The 17,659-nt window shown below is 43.1% G+C and overlaps 1 protein-coding gene across 1 annotated transcript in view; it reads left to right on the forward strand.

The window, feature by feature from the left end:
• The first annotated feature begins 3,759 nt into the window (after positions 1 to 3,759).
• EIF2AK3 (eukaryotic translation initiation factor 2 alpha kinase 3) overlaps positions 3,760 to 17,659 on the forward strand; it is a 70,203-nt gene continuing 56,303 nt past the window's right edge. The window contains exon 1 of the mRNA XM_059942842.1: positions 3,760 to 4,294. Coding sequence (XP_059798825.1) covers positions 3,978 to 4,294 — 317 coding nt within the window. The 5' untranslated portion in view covers positions 3,760 to 3,977. The remainder of the gene's footprint in view (positions 4,295 to 17,659) is intronic.

Consider the following 17,659-nt stretch of genomic DNA (forward strand, 5'->3'; position numbering starts at 1 on the left):
ATTGGAAGTATCCCAATGTACGCCAGTAGGTGAATGGATAAACAAATGTGGCATAGATACAATAGAACACTCCTCAGCAGTAGAAATGAACAAAGTGTGGTTACATGCAACAGCATGCATGAATTTAAAAGTATAATGAGTGAAAGAAGCCAGACACACAAGAGTCTATACTGTATGATTACATTTATTAAAAATTCTAGAAAATCTACTGTGACTGAAAACAGATCAGTGATTACCTGGGGGCTGGGGAGTGAAAGGAGAGACTAACTGCAGAGGGATGTGAGGATGCCTTTGGCGGTGATGAAATATTCTGTTATCTTGACTGTGGCGTATGCATTTGTCGAAACTTATCCAAGCATGCGCTTTCAATAGGAAGAGTTTATCGTACATGTACTATACTTCGGTAAAGCAGATTACAAATTCCCTCCTCATCGTCACTAGCAGAACCCCAGTTTTGTTCAGAGTGGCAGTGTGCTATCCTAGCAGACTATGTGACATGGTCTTGACCTTTGAATTGTAAGTGGAAGTCCTCTACTTGGGGCTTCCAGGAAAGTTCTTGGAAAGAGGGCAAATTCAGGTGGTAAATGTCTTCTGTTGTTCCCCTTTTCCTACCCATAGTAAAGAAATGATGCTGGGTGTGCCATCCTGAAATCATGAGATGACAAGCACGAGGGACAAAAGTCATACATGAAGAATGGAAAAACAAAAGGAGCGTAAGACTAAATAAACCAATTGTGGAACTGCCATGTCACTAAGAAAAATAAATCCCTTCCTTGTTTCAGCCATTATGTGGCCGGTTTTTTTTTTTTATTAATTACAACCAGATACAATCTCAACAGATACAGACATTCTCTGTTCATGGACTGAGCTTATGATACTAAATCTCTAACCTGTTTTCCTGACCTTCTGGACCAAGCTGTTTTAGAATCTTAATTGTTCTGGGCAACCCTGGCTCAGGTACCGAAACACCAGCTTCTTTTCCTGGCTCAGACTCGTTGATCAGCGTCATGCCTGGTCCCAACTTTTCAAACACTTCCCTGAGGTGCTCAGACTCAGTTTTCAGAGCTCCCATGAAGTCACTGTGACTCTGCACGCTGTCCTAAAACTGGCAGATTCTCTTTTCCCTCCCAGTTATTTTCTTCCCACTCAGATGACCATGACTCAGGACTTTTCTTCTTTTTCCAAAATGGAAATATTTGCATTTTTTTTTTTCGGAGTATGAAGCTTGACTCTCCTGACATTTTCCACCACTGCTCTTCTGCCTGTGCTTTTTTCATCATAGCACTTGTCTTGGTTTTAATAATATATTATTAAAGTAGTGTCTGTCTCCCTAACTAGATAGATATTAAGCTTCAGAAGGGCAAGGACCATGCCTGTTTTGTTCACATCTTTATTCCCATTACATGCAGGTGTCTACATGGTACTCCCTGAATGGTAAATGAATACATGAATGAACAAAACTTCCACATCATTTACAGGTGGCAAGCAGCTCCCTAATTCATTAGCTCAGATTATTGCTCATGCCATGATCATTTTTTGAAAAAGTTACAAAACTGTGAGGATTAGGTCCACTAAAATATATATCTCAATACTACCTAATTTCAAATGAGCCATTACAAATAGTCAACAATCATTTTTCACCTCAGGTTAATTTTCTGACACCTTCCTCTTATAACCTCTTACTTAGGAGATCTTATCTCCTGTTTTGAGTAGACAGTGATCAACTAGTTTGAGCTCTCTCATCTATTTTCTCTTCATTTCAAAGTAATTTATTTTCTAGGGGTACTCTCTAATCTCCACTTTCAACACGGAAGGCATAGCAGTCTCTGTTTTCTCCAGATACTCTGGGATCTTGCTTCCTTAATCGCCCCCTTCTATCTACAGCAACTACAGTCTCTTCCATTTGTCCCTTTCCCTTCTGTCCTCAGATATTCATTCATTCAACAAATATTTATTAAACACTTACTAAACACTTCGTATTGTTTTTAGGCTCTTTGAATATATCAGTGAGTCAATGTTCATGGAATTTATATAGGAGAGGAGGGAGACAGACAGTAAACAAGTATGTAGAGTTTTTAAGATTTAAGGAGACAAATAAAGCAGGGGAGGAGTTTAGGAAGGGTGGTCCTGAGAGGCTTCACTCGGAAGGTAACAGAGCCTTGAAGGAAGTGAGGGAACAAGTCTCACAAGTATCTGGGTGTTACGGGCTGAATCGTGTCCCCCCCTCAAATTCATATGTTCAAGTCCTTACCCCCAGTACCTCCGAATGTAACCTTATTTGGAGAGAAGCCTTTCAAAGAGGAGATTAAGTTAAAATGGGGGTGGTAATGAGAGTTATGATTTGGCCCAAGTGGAAGCAGGAAAACCAGTGAAAAGTGTTTTATACAGGAAAGACTGATGTGCTGGGTTAACTATGGCTGATAAAATGAAGATGGAGAATTGTCTTTTGAATTTAGCAATGGTGGCCACAGCTAGAGCAGTTTGGTGGAGTTGTGTGCCCAAAAGCCCGACTGTAGTGTGTTTGACAAGGAGAGAAGAGGAATTAAAGACAAAGAGTTCAGAGTTTCGCTGTACTGAGCAACAAGGAAATGTGGGAGGTGGAAGGCGAAGTGGGGGGTTTTGCTTGTTTTGCTTTTGGACACAAGAAATTAAGAGCATGTTAGTATGCCGGTATCTTAAAAAAAAATCTTCAGAATTTTGATGGGGTCATAGCCTTCCAGCTATAGCTGCCCAACCAGTCTTCTAATCTTTGATGCTCTTCTTTTGAAAACACTGCTGAGGAATCCACAGCAGTTGGTTGTTCCTAAACCACAACTCTTATCACTTCACTCAAAAATCTTCACGGTGTCCTTAACTGCATGAAAAGTTCTAAAGCCTTTGCCGAACATTCAAATCTTCTCCAATTTGGCCTTTTGCGGTTTTAACTCTTTCTTTGCTCTAGAGTAAGGTACAAAGCATGGCAGACCAGGATCAGAAGGCTTGGATTAAAGTCACGGTTCTGTAAATAACTAGCTACGTGACTTTAGACAAATGACGTAAGTGCACAGGGCCAGGGCTCCTTCTCCTTTATAATGAGGAAGGGGCGTGTCGGGTAGACTGGATCACTTAGGTCATCAGCATCTCTAACCAGCCGTAATTCTCAACACCGTCGCGGACACACGCAGGATCGTCTCCTCAACTCACGTTACCCCTTCCACTTTCAGGAACTACATGTTTTGTGCGGTCACTTATTTTTCCTGCTCTTCTTTTGCCTATCCAAAAGAACCAGGTTTTACAGCGGTAACCCCTTCAAGGTCGGCCGCCTCCCCGCCACCAGGGACTAGCCTCCCACTCTTCCTTTCACTTGGGACCTTCCTCTCCACATTCAGAATCCGCCACGTAGTAAGTGCCGCTTCCAACCAATCAAGAAGAAGTTATCTCAGACTTTTGAGGGGCATCCTCTTCCACCAATGATCTTCAAGTGTTCTCTAGCGCCTCGCTTTGAGGGGCAAGGCCAACCAGCACAATGGCCAATCTGCTCTGGGGAACGGTATTCTGGGAACTGCGGAGCTCATCAATCAGGTAAGAAGGTTGCCGGGAGGAGCGTTTCTCATTGGTAACCGCGTCCGGAAGAGGGCCGGGCCTCGGGCTAAGGCAGTACAAGTTGATTGGCAGGCGTGCTGTTGACAACCAGGGAAAGCCCACCTTCTCCAACAGGACTAGCCTGGGAGCCCAGAGTGGCAGAGGCCGTAGCCAATCAAAGAGCAGATGCGCGGAAAGTTTGCTCAATGGGCGATGTCCGAGGGAGGCTGTCACTCAGGTGGCGGTGGCTGAGGCCGGGTTGAGACGTGGCCTGAGGAACGCGGCTGGACGTCCTGACCGTCGGGGCGGCGGCTGGGGTCCCTAGCGCGTCCTCGCCCTGGTCCGGGGCTCCGAGCGGCGGGAGAGGCGGGCGCCGGCGGCTGCACCTCCATGCCCGCGCGCGGGGCGGGCCGCTGATGGAGCGCGCCGCCCGCCCGGGGTCGCTGGCACGGGCGCTGCTGCTGCTGCTGCTGCCGCCGCTGCAGCTGGGGCTCGTGACGGGGACGGTGGCCGCGCGGCGCGCTTCCGACCTGCCCGCATCGACAGTGGAGGCGGCGTTCGGCCTGGGGGCCGCGGCCGCTCCAACCTCGGCCGTGCGGGTGCCGGCGGCGGGCGCCGTGACTGCGGCGGAGGTGACGGTGGAGGACGCCGAGGCGCTCCCGGCGGCCGCGGGCGAGCAGGAGCCGCGGGAGCCGGAACCGGACGACGAGGCCGATCTTCGGCCGTGCCGCAGGTGAGGGGCGCGGGCAGAGCACCCGGACCGCTGACCCCGGGAGTCTACTTGTTTATGCGCGTGCGCCGCGGAGGATCTGGTGGCCGCGGTCCCCCCTCGGCCACGGCCTCTCGCTGGCGGAGGACTGCTGCTGACCTGGGGGAGAGCGCGGGGCCGCCTTCCCATCCCCTGGACCGGAGACTGGCCTCGCTCCGCGCCCCGGCGCCCGATTCTAGCTCCCAGGCGCAAGCAGCATCCTCGAAGGTACCTGGAGGATGCTCGGAGAATGGAGGTCGAGGTGGGAAAGAAACGTCACTTTCCCTCTTGCATTGCTTTCGAGCTTTACTAGTATCCCAAGGAACTTACAGCCCCCATTTGTTTTCTTTCGTGAATTACCTTATGTCTGTGCTGGTGTGACAGCTGTTTGGGGAAAGGACTTCACAAAGAGATTTCAACGTTTCCCTTTAAACATACCCCTGTAGTGCCCACGGAGCAGGGTTGAGGTCAGTATTTCTGTAATTGAGTTCTGCGGAACACCTGCATCAGAACCACCTGGGGATGCTGGTTAACTGTACAGTTTTCTAAGTACGACTCCAGATTTACTGAATTAGACTTTCTCAGGGTAAGAACCTGGAATCTGCAAATTTAACACGCACTCCAGACAATTCTTGAACACACTAAAGTTTAGGAGCTATGGGTGTGTTCTTGAATTTTGGTAGTTCTCTGATATTTATAGGGTTTACTATATAAACATTTAATATAGGGCTGTCTTGGTTGAGTTGCTTCATCTCCTTAAAAACGTTACTTCAAGATACATGTTTTAAAGCACTTTTCAAAGTCTGGACACAAATGTAAGGCATTTTAATGGTAAAATATTTTGCAGATGGCTAATCTTAGCACACCCAGGGAGAAAGTGATTTAACAAATGGAATGATAACAGGAGCATTAGGTAAATTAATCCAGAATCTGGATTAGAAAGTATTGTAAATTTGCAGTGTGGTAATTACTAGATTGTGACAAATTAGGTTTAAATTTTCAGTTAAATATCAGAACCTTGATATTTTGCCTGGAGACTACCATAACTAGGATAAGTACTAAAATTCTAGAAGCACCCCTTGAATGTTTATACGTAGATGTTTTTAAAGTGGCAGGCATCTGGCAAAATTTTCATAGGTTTTGCTAATGAGTTAGCTATCCAGAAAGAGTGTTTTTGTGTATCTTAAAGAAACTTCTGAAGCACTTGCTCAAAGTAAGTTACATGAAGTAGAGAAACATGTTTCATTTTTCTTAAAATACACATCCACTGCAGCAGGTATTTATTGGCACTTAAGAGGCCCCCAGGATGCCCTGGGGTTACAGAGGTTAGGCAGATAGCCCCTGCCCTCCAAGAGGTAGTGCAGTTCGGCAGTGAGGATTAAATAAGGGGACCCATAATGACTTTACAGGGCAGAAGCCATGCAAATTAAGTGCCATCAGTGTCCCAGGGTTTTTGTAGTGTTCAGTGGGTGCGGTACCCAGGTGAGGTAGAAGAGAAGATGAGAAAATGTTGTGGCAGAATGAGTTGTTTCCTGAAAAGTGGGTAGAACTGTGATGGGCAGAGGCTGGACTTGAGGAGACAGCAAGAGGCACAAAAGCTGGGAAGTATGTTTAGGGAACATTATTTTGTTTGTATGCATCTGTGTGTGTGTATGTGTATGTGTGTGACCTGTGCATACGAGAGAGATACAGACATACATACATGTGTGCTGGGCAGGGAGGGATAGAAGATAAGGCTAGAAAAATAGGTTGGGGCACATTGTATATATACAGCCATATGCTAGTAACATCGTCATCACTTGGGAACATGTTAGAAATCCAGAATCAGGCACCGCCCAGAGCCACGGAAAGAGTATCTGCGTTTTAACAAGATCAGCATCAATTCACATACACACTACAGTTTGAGAAGTCTTGGTGTAGAGTATCTCGAATGCCAGACCTGATTGAAGTTTGTGCTTAAGGAATATTTCTCCAGCAATGCTGTGTCCTGAAAACTTGAGGAAAGGATACCAAAAGGAGTGTGTTATAGCGGTGCCGATGAGAGGTGTACTGTCCAGTGGATATAGAACAGAAGGGGTAGATTTGAGAGATCGGAAGCAGAACCTTGGTTCCTGGCAAATGAATTGATTCCTCCTCCCTGGGTACTGCCATCTGAAGATGGAGACAGGGTGGCTAGAAGGTGAGAGCACAGGTGGGAAAGTGGAAAGATTTAGGGGAGCAGGGAGGAAAAGGTAAGGGGTTTGGTGTTGGACATGGTGACTTGGAGGTGCTGGCAGGACATCCAGAGGGAGAGATTAGGTAGGAAACAAGCGACTGCAGTTGGAGAGACATCAGGGTAAATGGTTGCAACTGTGTGAAGAGGAGACTCGTGATAAAAATCTCAGGAAATGCCGTATGTTTTAGAGAAGATGAGCCAGCAAAGGAGACAAAGATACAGCTGGCTAGGCTGGAGGCGTAGGGTGAGGACTGAGAAGATGAGAGATTTGGGATGAGCACAATTATAGAAGGAGTTAGTCATCCTTTTGGGGAATTCCCTGGTGGTCCAGTGGTTAGGACTCTGCGCTTCCACTGCCCAGGGAACTAAGATCCTCCAAGCCACGCTCTGCAGCCAAAAAAAAAAAAAAAAAAGATTCATCCTTTTTGGCTCCACTTCCTTAGTCCCTCACTGTTAAACCTGATGGGACCTCTGCCTCTGATCTTCTTTATACATTCAGAGGGTGGGAGCCTATACAGACAGGTTGAAAAAGAAAGGAATAGAAGAGGAGGCGAAGGTAATTGGCAAGCAAGAGGACCACTTCTTTCTCAGAAGGAAGAAGAGTGAAAATAGAGGAATTTTGCCTGCCAGAGAGTAAGTGATCTTTGGCAAACAGAATTGGCTGGGAAGAGATAGGCCAGGGTTTAAGGGTCTGCCTGGTAACTTAAGATAGTGTGGAAAGTTGGAGAAATCTTGAGTAAGTAAGTTGGTTGAATCAACAAGAGATGAGTATGCGTTTGTAAAACTTTTGTTTTTAAGTGCTCTTCAGAAAAAAGTAAAAAAAAAAAGAGAATATCAGTTCTATAATAATAGACCAATATCCTGTTTATTTAAAGAAGGAAGATTAGGGGGAACAAATTTGGATTAACCAAGCCTTTATTGCAAACAGCTGTGAAAAACCATGGTCCTTGCAAAACTTTTTAAAAGAGGGAGATGGGGAATGAAGGTCTTTGTTTTTGCATGTTGTTGTTTTTTTTTTTAAACTTTGGATTGATTGATTGATTGATTGATTTTTGGCTGTGTTGGGTCTTCGTTTCTGTGCGAGGGCTTTCTCTAATTGCGGCAAGCGGGGGCCACTCTTCATCGCGGTGCGCGGGCCTCTCACTATCGCGGCCTCTCTTGTTGCGGAGCACAGGCTCCAGACGCGCAGGCTCAGTAATTGTGGCTCACGGGCTTAGTTGCTCCGCGGCATGTGGGATCTTCCCAGACCAGGGCTCCAACCCGTGTCCCCTGCATTGGCAGGCAGATTCTCAACCACTGCGCCACCAGGGAAGCCCTGCATGTTTTCTTTTGATGCCAAGAAGCAGAATGAGACTCGCTAGTTCATTTTTTTTTTTCTCTTGATGGAATTTTCATCGGTTTCGGTCTAAATGCTTACTCTGCATCTCAAACATGTGAATGAGTGAATAAACTACTTTTTTCCCCTTTAAAAAGTAGCTAAAATAAACTTGTTTTCCTGGTAGCAGTCTTGCCAGTGCTTGTCCTGTTAAATATTACATTTAGTTGAAATTTAAATGAGATGGTCAGTGCAGAAAGTTGGGAAGAAAGTCAAAATCTCACCTCACTGTTCGGTTTTATGCACGCACGTTGGCATAAGTTATGAGTTACCAGTTTTCCGACTTCAACACAAATAACAAGCTGCAAAGTGTCACTTGGGGTTCTTGTGATGGGATGAGCATCTTCATATGGACTTCTGACAACCCCGGAAGTTGTAAAGCACTAGTTTTAACTATGATACTAATTTGTAAAGTAGGTGTTCCTTTTGCCTCTGATTTCCCTCTAACAAAAGTATTACTAAATTTGACATTCATCTATGGTGCTTCTTTAATTTGTGCATCTGTAAACTGAAATTTTTGGATTTAATGAGTTATAACCTGAAAATACTTTGCAAATGTAAGACGATTTAATTTTATTTATTTTTTATACAGCAGGTTCTTAGTAGTTATCTTTTTTATACATATTAGTGTGTATATGTCAGTTCATCTCACCACCACCCCCCCCCGCCACCTTCCCCACCTTGGTGTCCATACGTTTGTTCTCTACATCTGTGTCTCTATTTCTGCCTTGCAAACCGGTTCATCTGTGCCATATTTCTAGATTCCACATATATGCGTTAATATACGATATTTCTTTTTCTCTTTCTGACTTACTTCACTCTGTATGACAGTCTCTAGGTCCATCCACGTCTCTACAAATGACCCAATTTCGTTCCTTTTTATGGCTGAGTAATATTCCATTGTATATATGTACCACATCTTCTTTATCCATTCGTCTGTTGATGGGCATAGAGCTTGCTTCCATGACCTGGCTATTGTAAATAGTGCTGCAGTGAACATTGGGGTGTATGTGTCTTTTTGAACTATGATTTTCTCAGGGTATATGCCCAGTAGTGGGATTGCTGCGTCATATGGTAATTCTGTTTTTGGTTTTTTAAGGAACCTCCATACTGTTCTCCATAGAATTCCCTTTTCTTTCTTTCTCCTCTCTGTCCTTTTACAAATTGATCTGATCCGAATCAATGATACATAAATCTGTGGTCTTCCTTAGATCTTCAGATTCATAATCAAGCCTTTTTTTTTTTTAAACTAAAATGACCATCGAATAATAGTCTCAGGATACACTGTTGAAAGGGAACTCAGTTATCTGCTCACTTTTCTGACCCCAGACTTTTAAAATTGACTACAAATCACACTGAAAAAAGAATTTGTGCATAAGTATCAAGGCAGGCTGTAAGCCAAAATAAACATGCTTTAGGTGAGTAATGGATTATCCTTCCTGTCTATAATTGTCTTTTTTTTTTTTAATTTTTTTAAATTTTTGGCTGCGTTGGGTCTCCATTGCTGTGCACAGGCTTTTCTCTAGTTGCCGCGAGTGGGGTCTACTCTTCGTTGCGGTGCATGGGCTTCTCATTGCCGTGGCTTCTCTTGTTGCAGAGCATGGGCTCTAGGTGCACGGGCTTCAGTAGTTGTGACTCGCGGGCTCTAGAGCGCAGGCTCAGTAGTTGTGGCACATGGGCTTAGCTACTCCGCAGCATGTGGACTCTTCCCGGACCAGGGATCGAACCTGTGTCCCCTGCATTAGCAGGCAGATTCTTAACCACTGCGCCACCAGGGAAGCCCCTATAATTGTCTTTTTAGCTTAACTGACACCTGGACTCTGGATATGATATGTGACAGGATTGAGGAAACGGTTCTGTATTCACAGTCCTGGGCACAGAAGGCAACCTGTCTTTATCAGCTGCTGTGAGCTGTGGCTTCCACATGGTCCTTCATTTCCTAAATACTGCCTGGAAACTCCATCTGCTTTTTTTTCTTTTTTTGTAATAGAGGAGCTGCCTGTACATTTTTATTACAAAACGTTTTAAAATACAGAAAGGAGAGCTGGTAGGTTTCAGAACTAAATGTGAGAGGGGAGATTAATTTTTAATTTTTTTCACCCTGCTCTGTTACTAACCATTTTATTTAAAAGGTTTCCTAGAATAAAGCAGAAAAAGTGCTGCGAAAAATGTTTTAATCTAACTGGAAAAGGATATCTGCCGCTCTCATGTGGTTTATAACGTTGAAAACTTAGATTGTATTTCTTTAAGGTTTAGGTGATATGTCAAAGTTATATAGTTAGTAATTTTTGGCACTATATTTGTTTGGATTTGGGGCATGGCTAGTCTTGTGACAGGTTTAAATAAAGGAAGTTTGATTCGAAGATTTACTTGGTAGGTGAGGACTAAGAAGTAAAGTCCAATTAGTATGTTTGTTTTTCAACAAGAATATATGCTTCTTTGAGTGAGAGCATGTATTTTAGGAAGAGGATTCTTGGTTACATCAAAAGAGCAGATTTAACCCAATCACATTTTTAACTTTGTGACTTTTTTTCCCCACAACAGGAAATGTACAATTTTAAAATAAGCAGTTGTTACTGTAGAAATCATTTAATTGATACAGTGTTCTACTGTCACCTGCGTCTGTTTCACCTGGGAAATTTATACAGGCATTAAGACCCCTTAAAAGTTACTGTATGAAGGAATTCAGCATTTACCTATCAGACTCAGATAAACTTAATTGTAAATAGCCAGGTATTCTGGGTGACAGAAGTCAGAGCAAACAAAATTTTTTAAAAATTGAGTATTCATTGTGGCCTAAGGTCATTTCTGCTCAGTTAAGGGCAAAATCAAAGCAGTAACAGGATATGTGGCATCTTGATGAGACTTCTGGAAGGAATAAAAGCTGCACATTATACTCATATAGGAGTTGCCACTTATGCAGACATATAGCTAACAGAACGATAGAGTTAAAAACCCCTGAAATTTATGCTTCAGAATTCTGTCCAAAACCTCTTATTTTGGTGCCTTAGGCAAGTCGCATCTTTTCACATCTTTCTTAGCCTCTTTTTTGTTTTTGTTTTATGTGAATAGTAGTATCTGCCCTAGCAAGATTTATTCATTCAACAAACATTTATTACATTTTATTAGGGGCTCTGCACTGTTAGATGCTGAGGGTAGATAAATGGGCCCCTGGGCTGTCCTTGAGTCCCAGGTCTGAGAGGGAGATACATGTGTTAAAGAATTAGCTGTACTAGAATGGATGAAAAGTGACATAAGAGGAGTTTGAGAGTGAAGAGAATGGAGACGTCAAGTGAGTGAGTCCTTGAAAGTGAAGTGTCAAGGACAGTCTCAGCTGCAGGGATGACGTGAGCAAGGGCTCAGAGCAGTGGTTTCTGAGCCAGGGCTCCTAGACCCCTATGCACCTGCCTATGCGGGATCCATGAGATTGTCCTTATTTTCCAAATAACCTAATGGAAATTGGACATTCACTGAGGAGAAGGCTAATTAAAAAGTCAAGTTTCTCGGTTTTGAACCAAACTTAATTAGTAATTTTAGCTACTTCTTTCCAGAAGTCTTGAATATTTTGATTGGTACTTAAATAGTTCCTCTAAAGATGGGGGGAATTCATTAGAAGTGATGTTTTAGGGGCACACGAAATCATTGAAGACATGCGACAAAAACCAAATTAACAAGGGAACTTTGTTCAAAAGGTTAGAAACCTAGGTTATGCCAGATTATGTGCCATACCAAGCAGTGTGGCCTTTATTCAGTGGGCACAGGGAGCTTCGGAAGTTTATCAGATCTCTATTATAGAGACAAAACTGTTGGGGGGAAAAAAAAACAAAAAAAACAAAAAAACTGTCGGAAGAGCAAGGGGGATGAGACCAGGGGCAGAAAGTCTTTTTTTTTTTTAATTAATTAATTTATTTATTTATTATTTTTGGCTGCATTGGGTCTTCATTGCTGCCCGTGGGCTTTCTCTAGTTGCAGCGAGCGGGGGCTACTCTTTGTTATGGCGTGCAGGCTGCTCATTGCGGTGGCTTCTCTTGTTGTGGAGCACGGGCTCTTGGTGCACAGGCTTCAGTAGTTATGCACGCGGGCTCAGTAGCTGTGGCTCACGGGCTCTAGAGTTGTGGCGCAGGGGCTTAGTTGCTCCGCAGCATGTGGGATCTTCCTGGACCAGGGACGAACCCGTGTCCCCTGCATTGGCAGGCAGATTTCCAACCACTGCGCCACCAGGGAAACCCGGCAGAATGTCTTTTGAAGATGTTCTAATGAGACATGTGAATCTGTTGTAGGACAAGGGCAGTGAGACTGAAGAAGAATGAAAAGATGTAAAGGAAGCTATAGAAATAGAACCCAGAGTGCATGACTGTCGTCTAAATGTAAAGGGTGAGGGAGGAGGCGGATCTGATTTCTGATTTAGATGTTCAGTGATGGGATGGATGCAGAAAGCTGGAAGAGAGAAGGGAAGTTTTCTGAAGGCTTTGTGGTGATGCCCTGCTGAAAATGCAGAACTAGTGTTCTTATATATACGTAAGATGTACGCACATTTTATTGTTGGATTTTTGTCTTTGTTTTGAAACTGAAAGTTAGAAGTTTACCGTTCTTCTCTGTATATACCTCTAGCACAAGTAACTACATATTCAGAAAAAATACAGCTTTTGTATTTGGTTATAAGTAGCTGTCAGATTACACATAGAGTAAGCGACGGGCTTTGGCTAAAGCTGGAACTCCTCGGCCTGCTTGTTAGAGATTGAGAGCTGTCAGGATGGCAGGTGAGGAGGGGGCGAGGACTGAGCCGGAATGGGAGGCAGCCAGTGTCCCCGCTGCCGCTGCAGGGATGACCCTGATGAGGGGATGAACCTGGCCATCGGATGAGGTCATTGCAGACCTTTCTTGAGAGGAGCTTTGAAGAATGGTGTTATGGGTGAGAGAATAGTGCTTGCTGTTGAATCATCCAAACAAATGCCTTTGTAAACAGAAGCAATGTGTTAAGTGAGAGAAGTTTCAAAAGGGTTTGCTGACAGAGTTGATCAGTAGGCGGTCTTCATCCAGGTAATGGATTATTTTTTTTACTCCTAGGCAATAGCCCTTTGAGATAAATCACTCTTTGCCAGACTGACCTTATCCTGAGAGTCACCTCAGGTACTTGTTAAGCTATCGTCTCCCAACCCTGTTCTGGGGAGGGGACCTGTGAACCTTTACTGGTTTTTAACAAGCACTCCAGATTATTTTGATAATCAGGCAAATTTGAGTTATGCTGAGCTGAGTGAAATAGTCCTGTTTTACCCATGAAAAAGCAATTCGAATGGAGCTGGGAGCAGAACAAGATCAGAGCCATGGGGCTGGGCACACAGGGCTGACTTCAAAGCTCTGATTCTTTCCACAGGAAATGCTGCTTCTGCAGTTCCTTTGATCTTTAAATAAGTTAAGAGTGTTTCATCTTGCTCATAGAAACCTCCAAATAGGACGAGTGAGTGGATCGTGGGGAGATAAAGGGCTTTAGATTCTCCCTGGTTTTTGGTGGGGGGTGGTGGCAGGCTCATTATTCAGCTCTCACTGATGTTTGTTCTAAATGCCATATCTTATTGCCACCTCTGACTGTCCTGCATACACTCCGAGGACTTTGTTTTTCAGCAGTGTCTGTCTCCTTGATGCTTCTCTCACCCAACAGTATGTCAGAGCATCTCTCTCCAAGAATGTGGTAAGGTGTAACCGTCTAAATCATTACATATCTCCTTGGCCGGTGCTGCTCAGTTCCAGCCACGGCAGAAGGGGAAACTCCCTTCCAGAGATGTGCTTGGGACAGAGCCCATAACTTGTAGCAGAGGAGAATGAAGAATTTTTTTTTTGATACCTGACAGGGTTTGTTATGGCAGTTTCTGTTATTCCCATTAAGAGAGGTGAAAAGAATTAAGGATGCGCCATTCAAATCAAAGAACCAGATTATACTAAATATCAGTAGCAGTTAAGAGGGTGATGTACTTAATTGTTCCTGCCCGCATGTTTGTCTTTCTTTCAATTATTGCTAGAATTCACACATGTTCTCTAAATATAGTAGTTCATCCTCTGAAAATATCTTTTTTATTTTAAAAAGCAGAATCTTTGACTCAGTTAAACGCACCTCACATTATAGGTTTTCAGTGATAGTTAGATATTAAACTCCAAATTACTTATTAAATTGTGTTTTATATATACATAAGACATATGCATACTTTATTGTTGGGTTTTTCTTTGTTTTGAAAATGAAAGTTAAAATTTTACCATTTTTCTCTGTATAAACCTCTAGCGCAAATAACTACATATTCAGAAAAAGTGTAGCTTTTTCCTTGTTGTTGTTAACAGTGGAATGCCTAGCATGGTTAAATGAACAACATTGGTTCTGAATTTTAAAAAAATGGCATCTGAAGTGCTCCAATGGTCTCCTTAATTCTTCATGGGTTACACTTTGTGTATACTAAGTTTTGTCTCAATTAGAGGGTTTTTCATTCTACCATTTATTTATGGTTAATGATTGTTGAACAGAAAAATTGGATCTTTTTGCAGTGGGACTAGGAAAGAGTTGACTTGGCTCCGAACCTTTGATCTCTAACTGAATTAGAGTCTATTGCTTTTATTTGTAAATTGGCACATCTAAGGTATGAGGGTTTTTTTTGGAAATTTTATTGAAGTATAGTTGATATACAATATATTAATTTCTTCTGTATAGCAAAGTGACTCAGATGTGTGTGTGTGTGTACATATATATACATATATATATGTATATATATGTACACACACGTATATATTCTTTTCATATTCTTTTCCATTCTGGTTTGTCAGGTATGAATTTTTTTATACCCTTCATTATAACATAATTTTTTGGCTTATAGCCTCCTCCTCATCTAACTCTCAGTAGATCTCTTTAGAATGCAGGGTAATGCATGGGGAAAGGAGTTGAGTTCCTTTTCTTTTGGTGTGTTATTGAAAATTACTAGTTTGTAGTGTGGCAAAAAGTCTTGATTTTCACAGTTTAGACTAAGAGTTACCATTTGAAAAATTCAAAGTGAGAATTAGTGTATAGTTGGGGAACTAAATTAACACTTTTACTCACTTGATAAGTTTATTCATTTGCTAAACAATTAAGTTCTTTGAAAGGTTTCAAATGAGTGTACTTGAACTGGTTTGTCTTAATCGACTTGTAGCTTTACTTTGAATTTGTATATATTGTATATGAAGTAGGATAGATAAAAGTTACATTTTATGACCTGAACCAGGAACATAACTATATGTGCTTGGAATTTGCATGGTCTTTCATAAGCAGACAGATACACCTAACAAATTCCTAGAACAATTATTCAACAAATCCTTTCATTCCACAAATATTTATTGAGAGCTTGTCATGTATCTGGGGTATATGTTCCAGGATGCAAAGGAACAGTAGCTGCAAAGTCCCTGAGGAAAAATCATGCATGATGTGTTTGAGGAATTGGGGGTATCAGTCTGGGGATATTGATTTTGGATATGTGCACTTTGAGAAGCCTGTAGGACAATCTGAATCTGGCAGGCAATGGGACTTCCCTGGTGGCGCAGTGGTTAAGAATCTGCCTGTCAAGGCAGGGGACATGGGTTCGAGCCCTGGTCCGTGAAGATCCCACATGCCGTGGAGCAGCTAAGCCTGTGCGCCACAACTACTGAGCCCACGTGCCACAACTACTGAAGCCCGTGCACCTAGACCCCATGCCCCACAACAAGAGAAGCCACTGCAATGAGAAGCCTGCGCACCGCAACAAAGAGTAGCCCCTGCTCGCCGCAAATAGAGAAAGCCCGCGTGCAGCAACGAAGACCCAACACAGCCAAAAATAAATAAATAAAATAAATAAATTTATTAGGAAAAAAAAAATCTGGCAGGCAGTTACACATGTATGCCCAGAGTTCAGGGAAGGGGCCTGGAACCAGAGATACAAATTTGGAAGTTGCCAGTATATAGATGATATTTTCATCTATGAGACCACCAAAGAAAAGTACGTGTAGGTAGAGAATATTTTCAGAGATAGGAGAGTTGAAGAGGGACCAGCAAATGAAACTGAGACAAGGAAGCATAGAACTAAGAAAAAATAATCAGGAGAAGATGGTGCCCTGGAAGCCGCGTGAAGAGTGGTTGATAGAGGATAAACAACAGGGTCCTACCGTATAGCACAAGGAACTATATTCAATATCCTGTAATAAACCATATTGGAAAAGTATATGAAAAAGAACATACACACACACACACGTATGTATAACTGAATCACTTTTTTGTACGCCAGAGACTAACACAACACTGTAAATCAACTGTACTTAAAAAAAAAAAAAAAACTTAAGTGAAAAAACATCAATAAAGTAGGAAAAAAAAAGAGAGTAGTTGATGGAGAGCAGGAGAAGTAGCTGATCACATGCCGCTGGATGGTCAAGTGAATGGGATTTGTCTGTGTGAAGGTCAGTGGTGAGTCCCACAGGAGCCTGTTCATGAAGGGGTAGAGGGAAAAACTTGACTAGAAATAGTTCAGCACAGAAAGGGGGAGAGGATTTGGAGACACAGACTACATAACAACTCTTTCAAGGAGTTTTGTTCCAAAGGGGGGCGAGCGATGGATTGGAAGCTGGAGTGGGGAGAGTGGATCATGATATTTAATCTGGTTGGGTTTTTAAGTTGGGGGTATAATGGCAGGTTTGAAGGCTGAGAGGAATGCTGTGGTAGAGGGGGAATAATTGATGGGAGAGCAAGAGGAGAGGTTTTAGAGGAGTGAGTCCCTATGTATGCACAGGCAGATACCTATTGCCTAAGTGGAGTGTTGGTAGTGGATGGAGTCGTGGACAATTCACCTGCAGTAAGAGGAGGGGAGGTAGATTTCATGGGTCCAGGTGCTGATACATGGAGAGATGGGATGGTGGGATCTCTTTTGATTATTTCTGTTTTCCTTAGTAAACACCTATCTAGGAAGCATAGTCCCTCAGATGCACAAGCTTGGAAGAGCTAGGGTAGGAAGTTTGAGGGCAAAGGCAAAATGAAATAGTTAACCTAGGACAGTGGGAGAGTGGATAGACTAGGGAAACGTGTTATGATTGTGGAGCATCATTCGAGCCCTTTTGTGATGTTGATGGTCATGAGTAGAGTGACACCAGTCAGCATGGTTATATTTTTCTTCAACCGCACAGATGCAAGATTGAGTGAAGGCAGAAAATTGAACCAGGGTTGGAGTTCTGCTAGTTCAGTGTGAGATGTAAGAGAGCGGGTAGGGAGCTGAGGGCGTGAGCAAGGAAGTGCTTAACATGAAGGACTATGGGAACTTCCCTGGTGGTCTAGCAGTTAAGGCTCTGGGTTTCCACTGCAGGGGGCATGAGTTCGATCCCTGGTCGGGGAACTAAAATCCCGCATGCTGCACTGTGCAGCCAAAAAGTAAAAAAAAAAAAAAAAAAAAAAAGGACTATGGAACTTAAACTGGATAAGAAAGAAGTGAAGGCATAATGGTAGTGAAGTTCAGGGGACCAGTGGTAGGATCAATGGCTGATAGGGTTCTGGTGGGGTCAGAGGTTTTTTGGAGTCAAGGAAGTAGAGGAGGTGAGCTGGAAAAGAGGGGTTGGTGACTGGGGTTGGAATGCTTGAAATTTCAGTGGGACAGGGAAGTTGTGATTGGTAATGACGAGGGCTTAGGGACTGAGGCGAGGTAGACAGATAATGAAAACCCACGGAACATGTTAATAGTGACAGTGAACCGGAGCCAAAATCCTCAAGGAATGGGGCTAGTGACCCAAG

The sequence above is a fragment of the Balaenoptera ricei genome, chromosome 13, assembly GCF_028023285.1.
Source record: "Balaenoptera ricei isolate mBalRic1 chromosome 13, mBalRic1.hap2, whole genome shotgun sequence".
Lineage (NCBI taxonomy): Eukaryota > Metazoa > Chordata > Mammalia > Artiodactyla > Balaenopteridae > Balaenoptera > Balaenoptera ricei.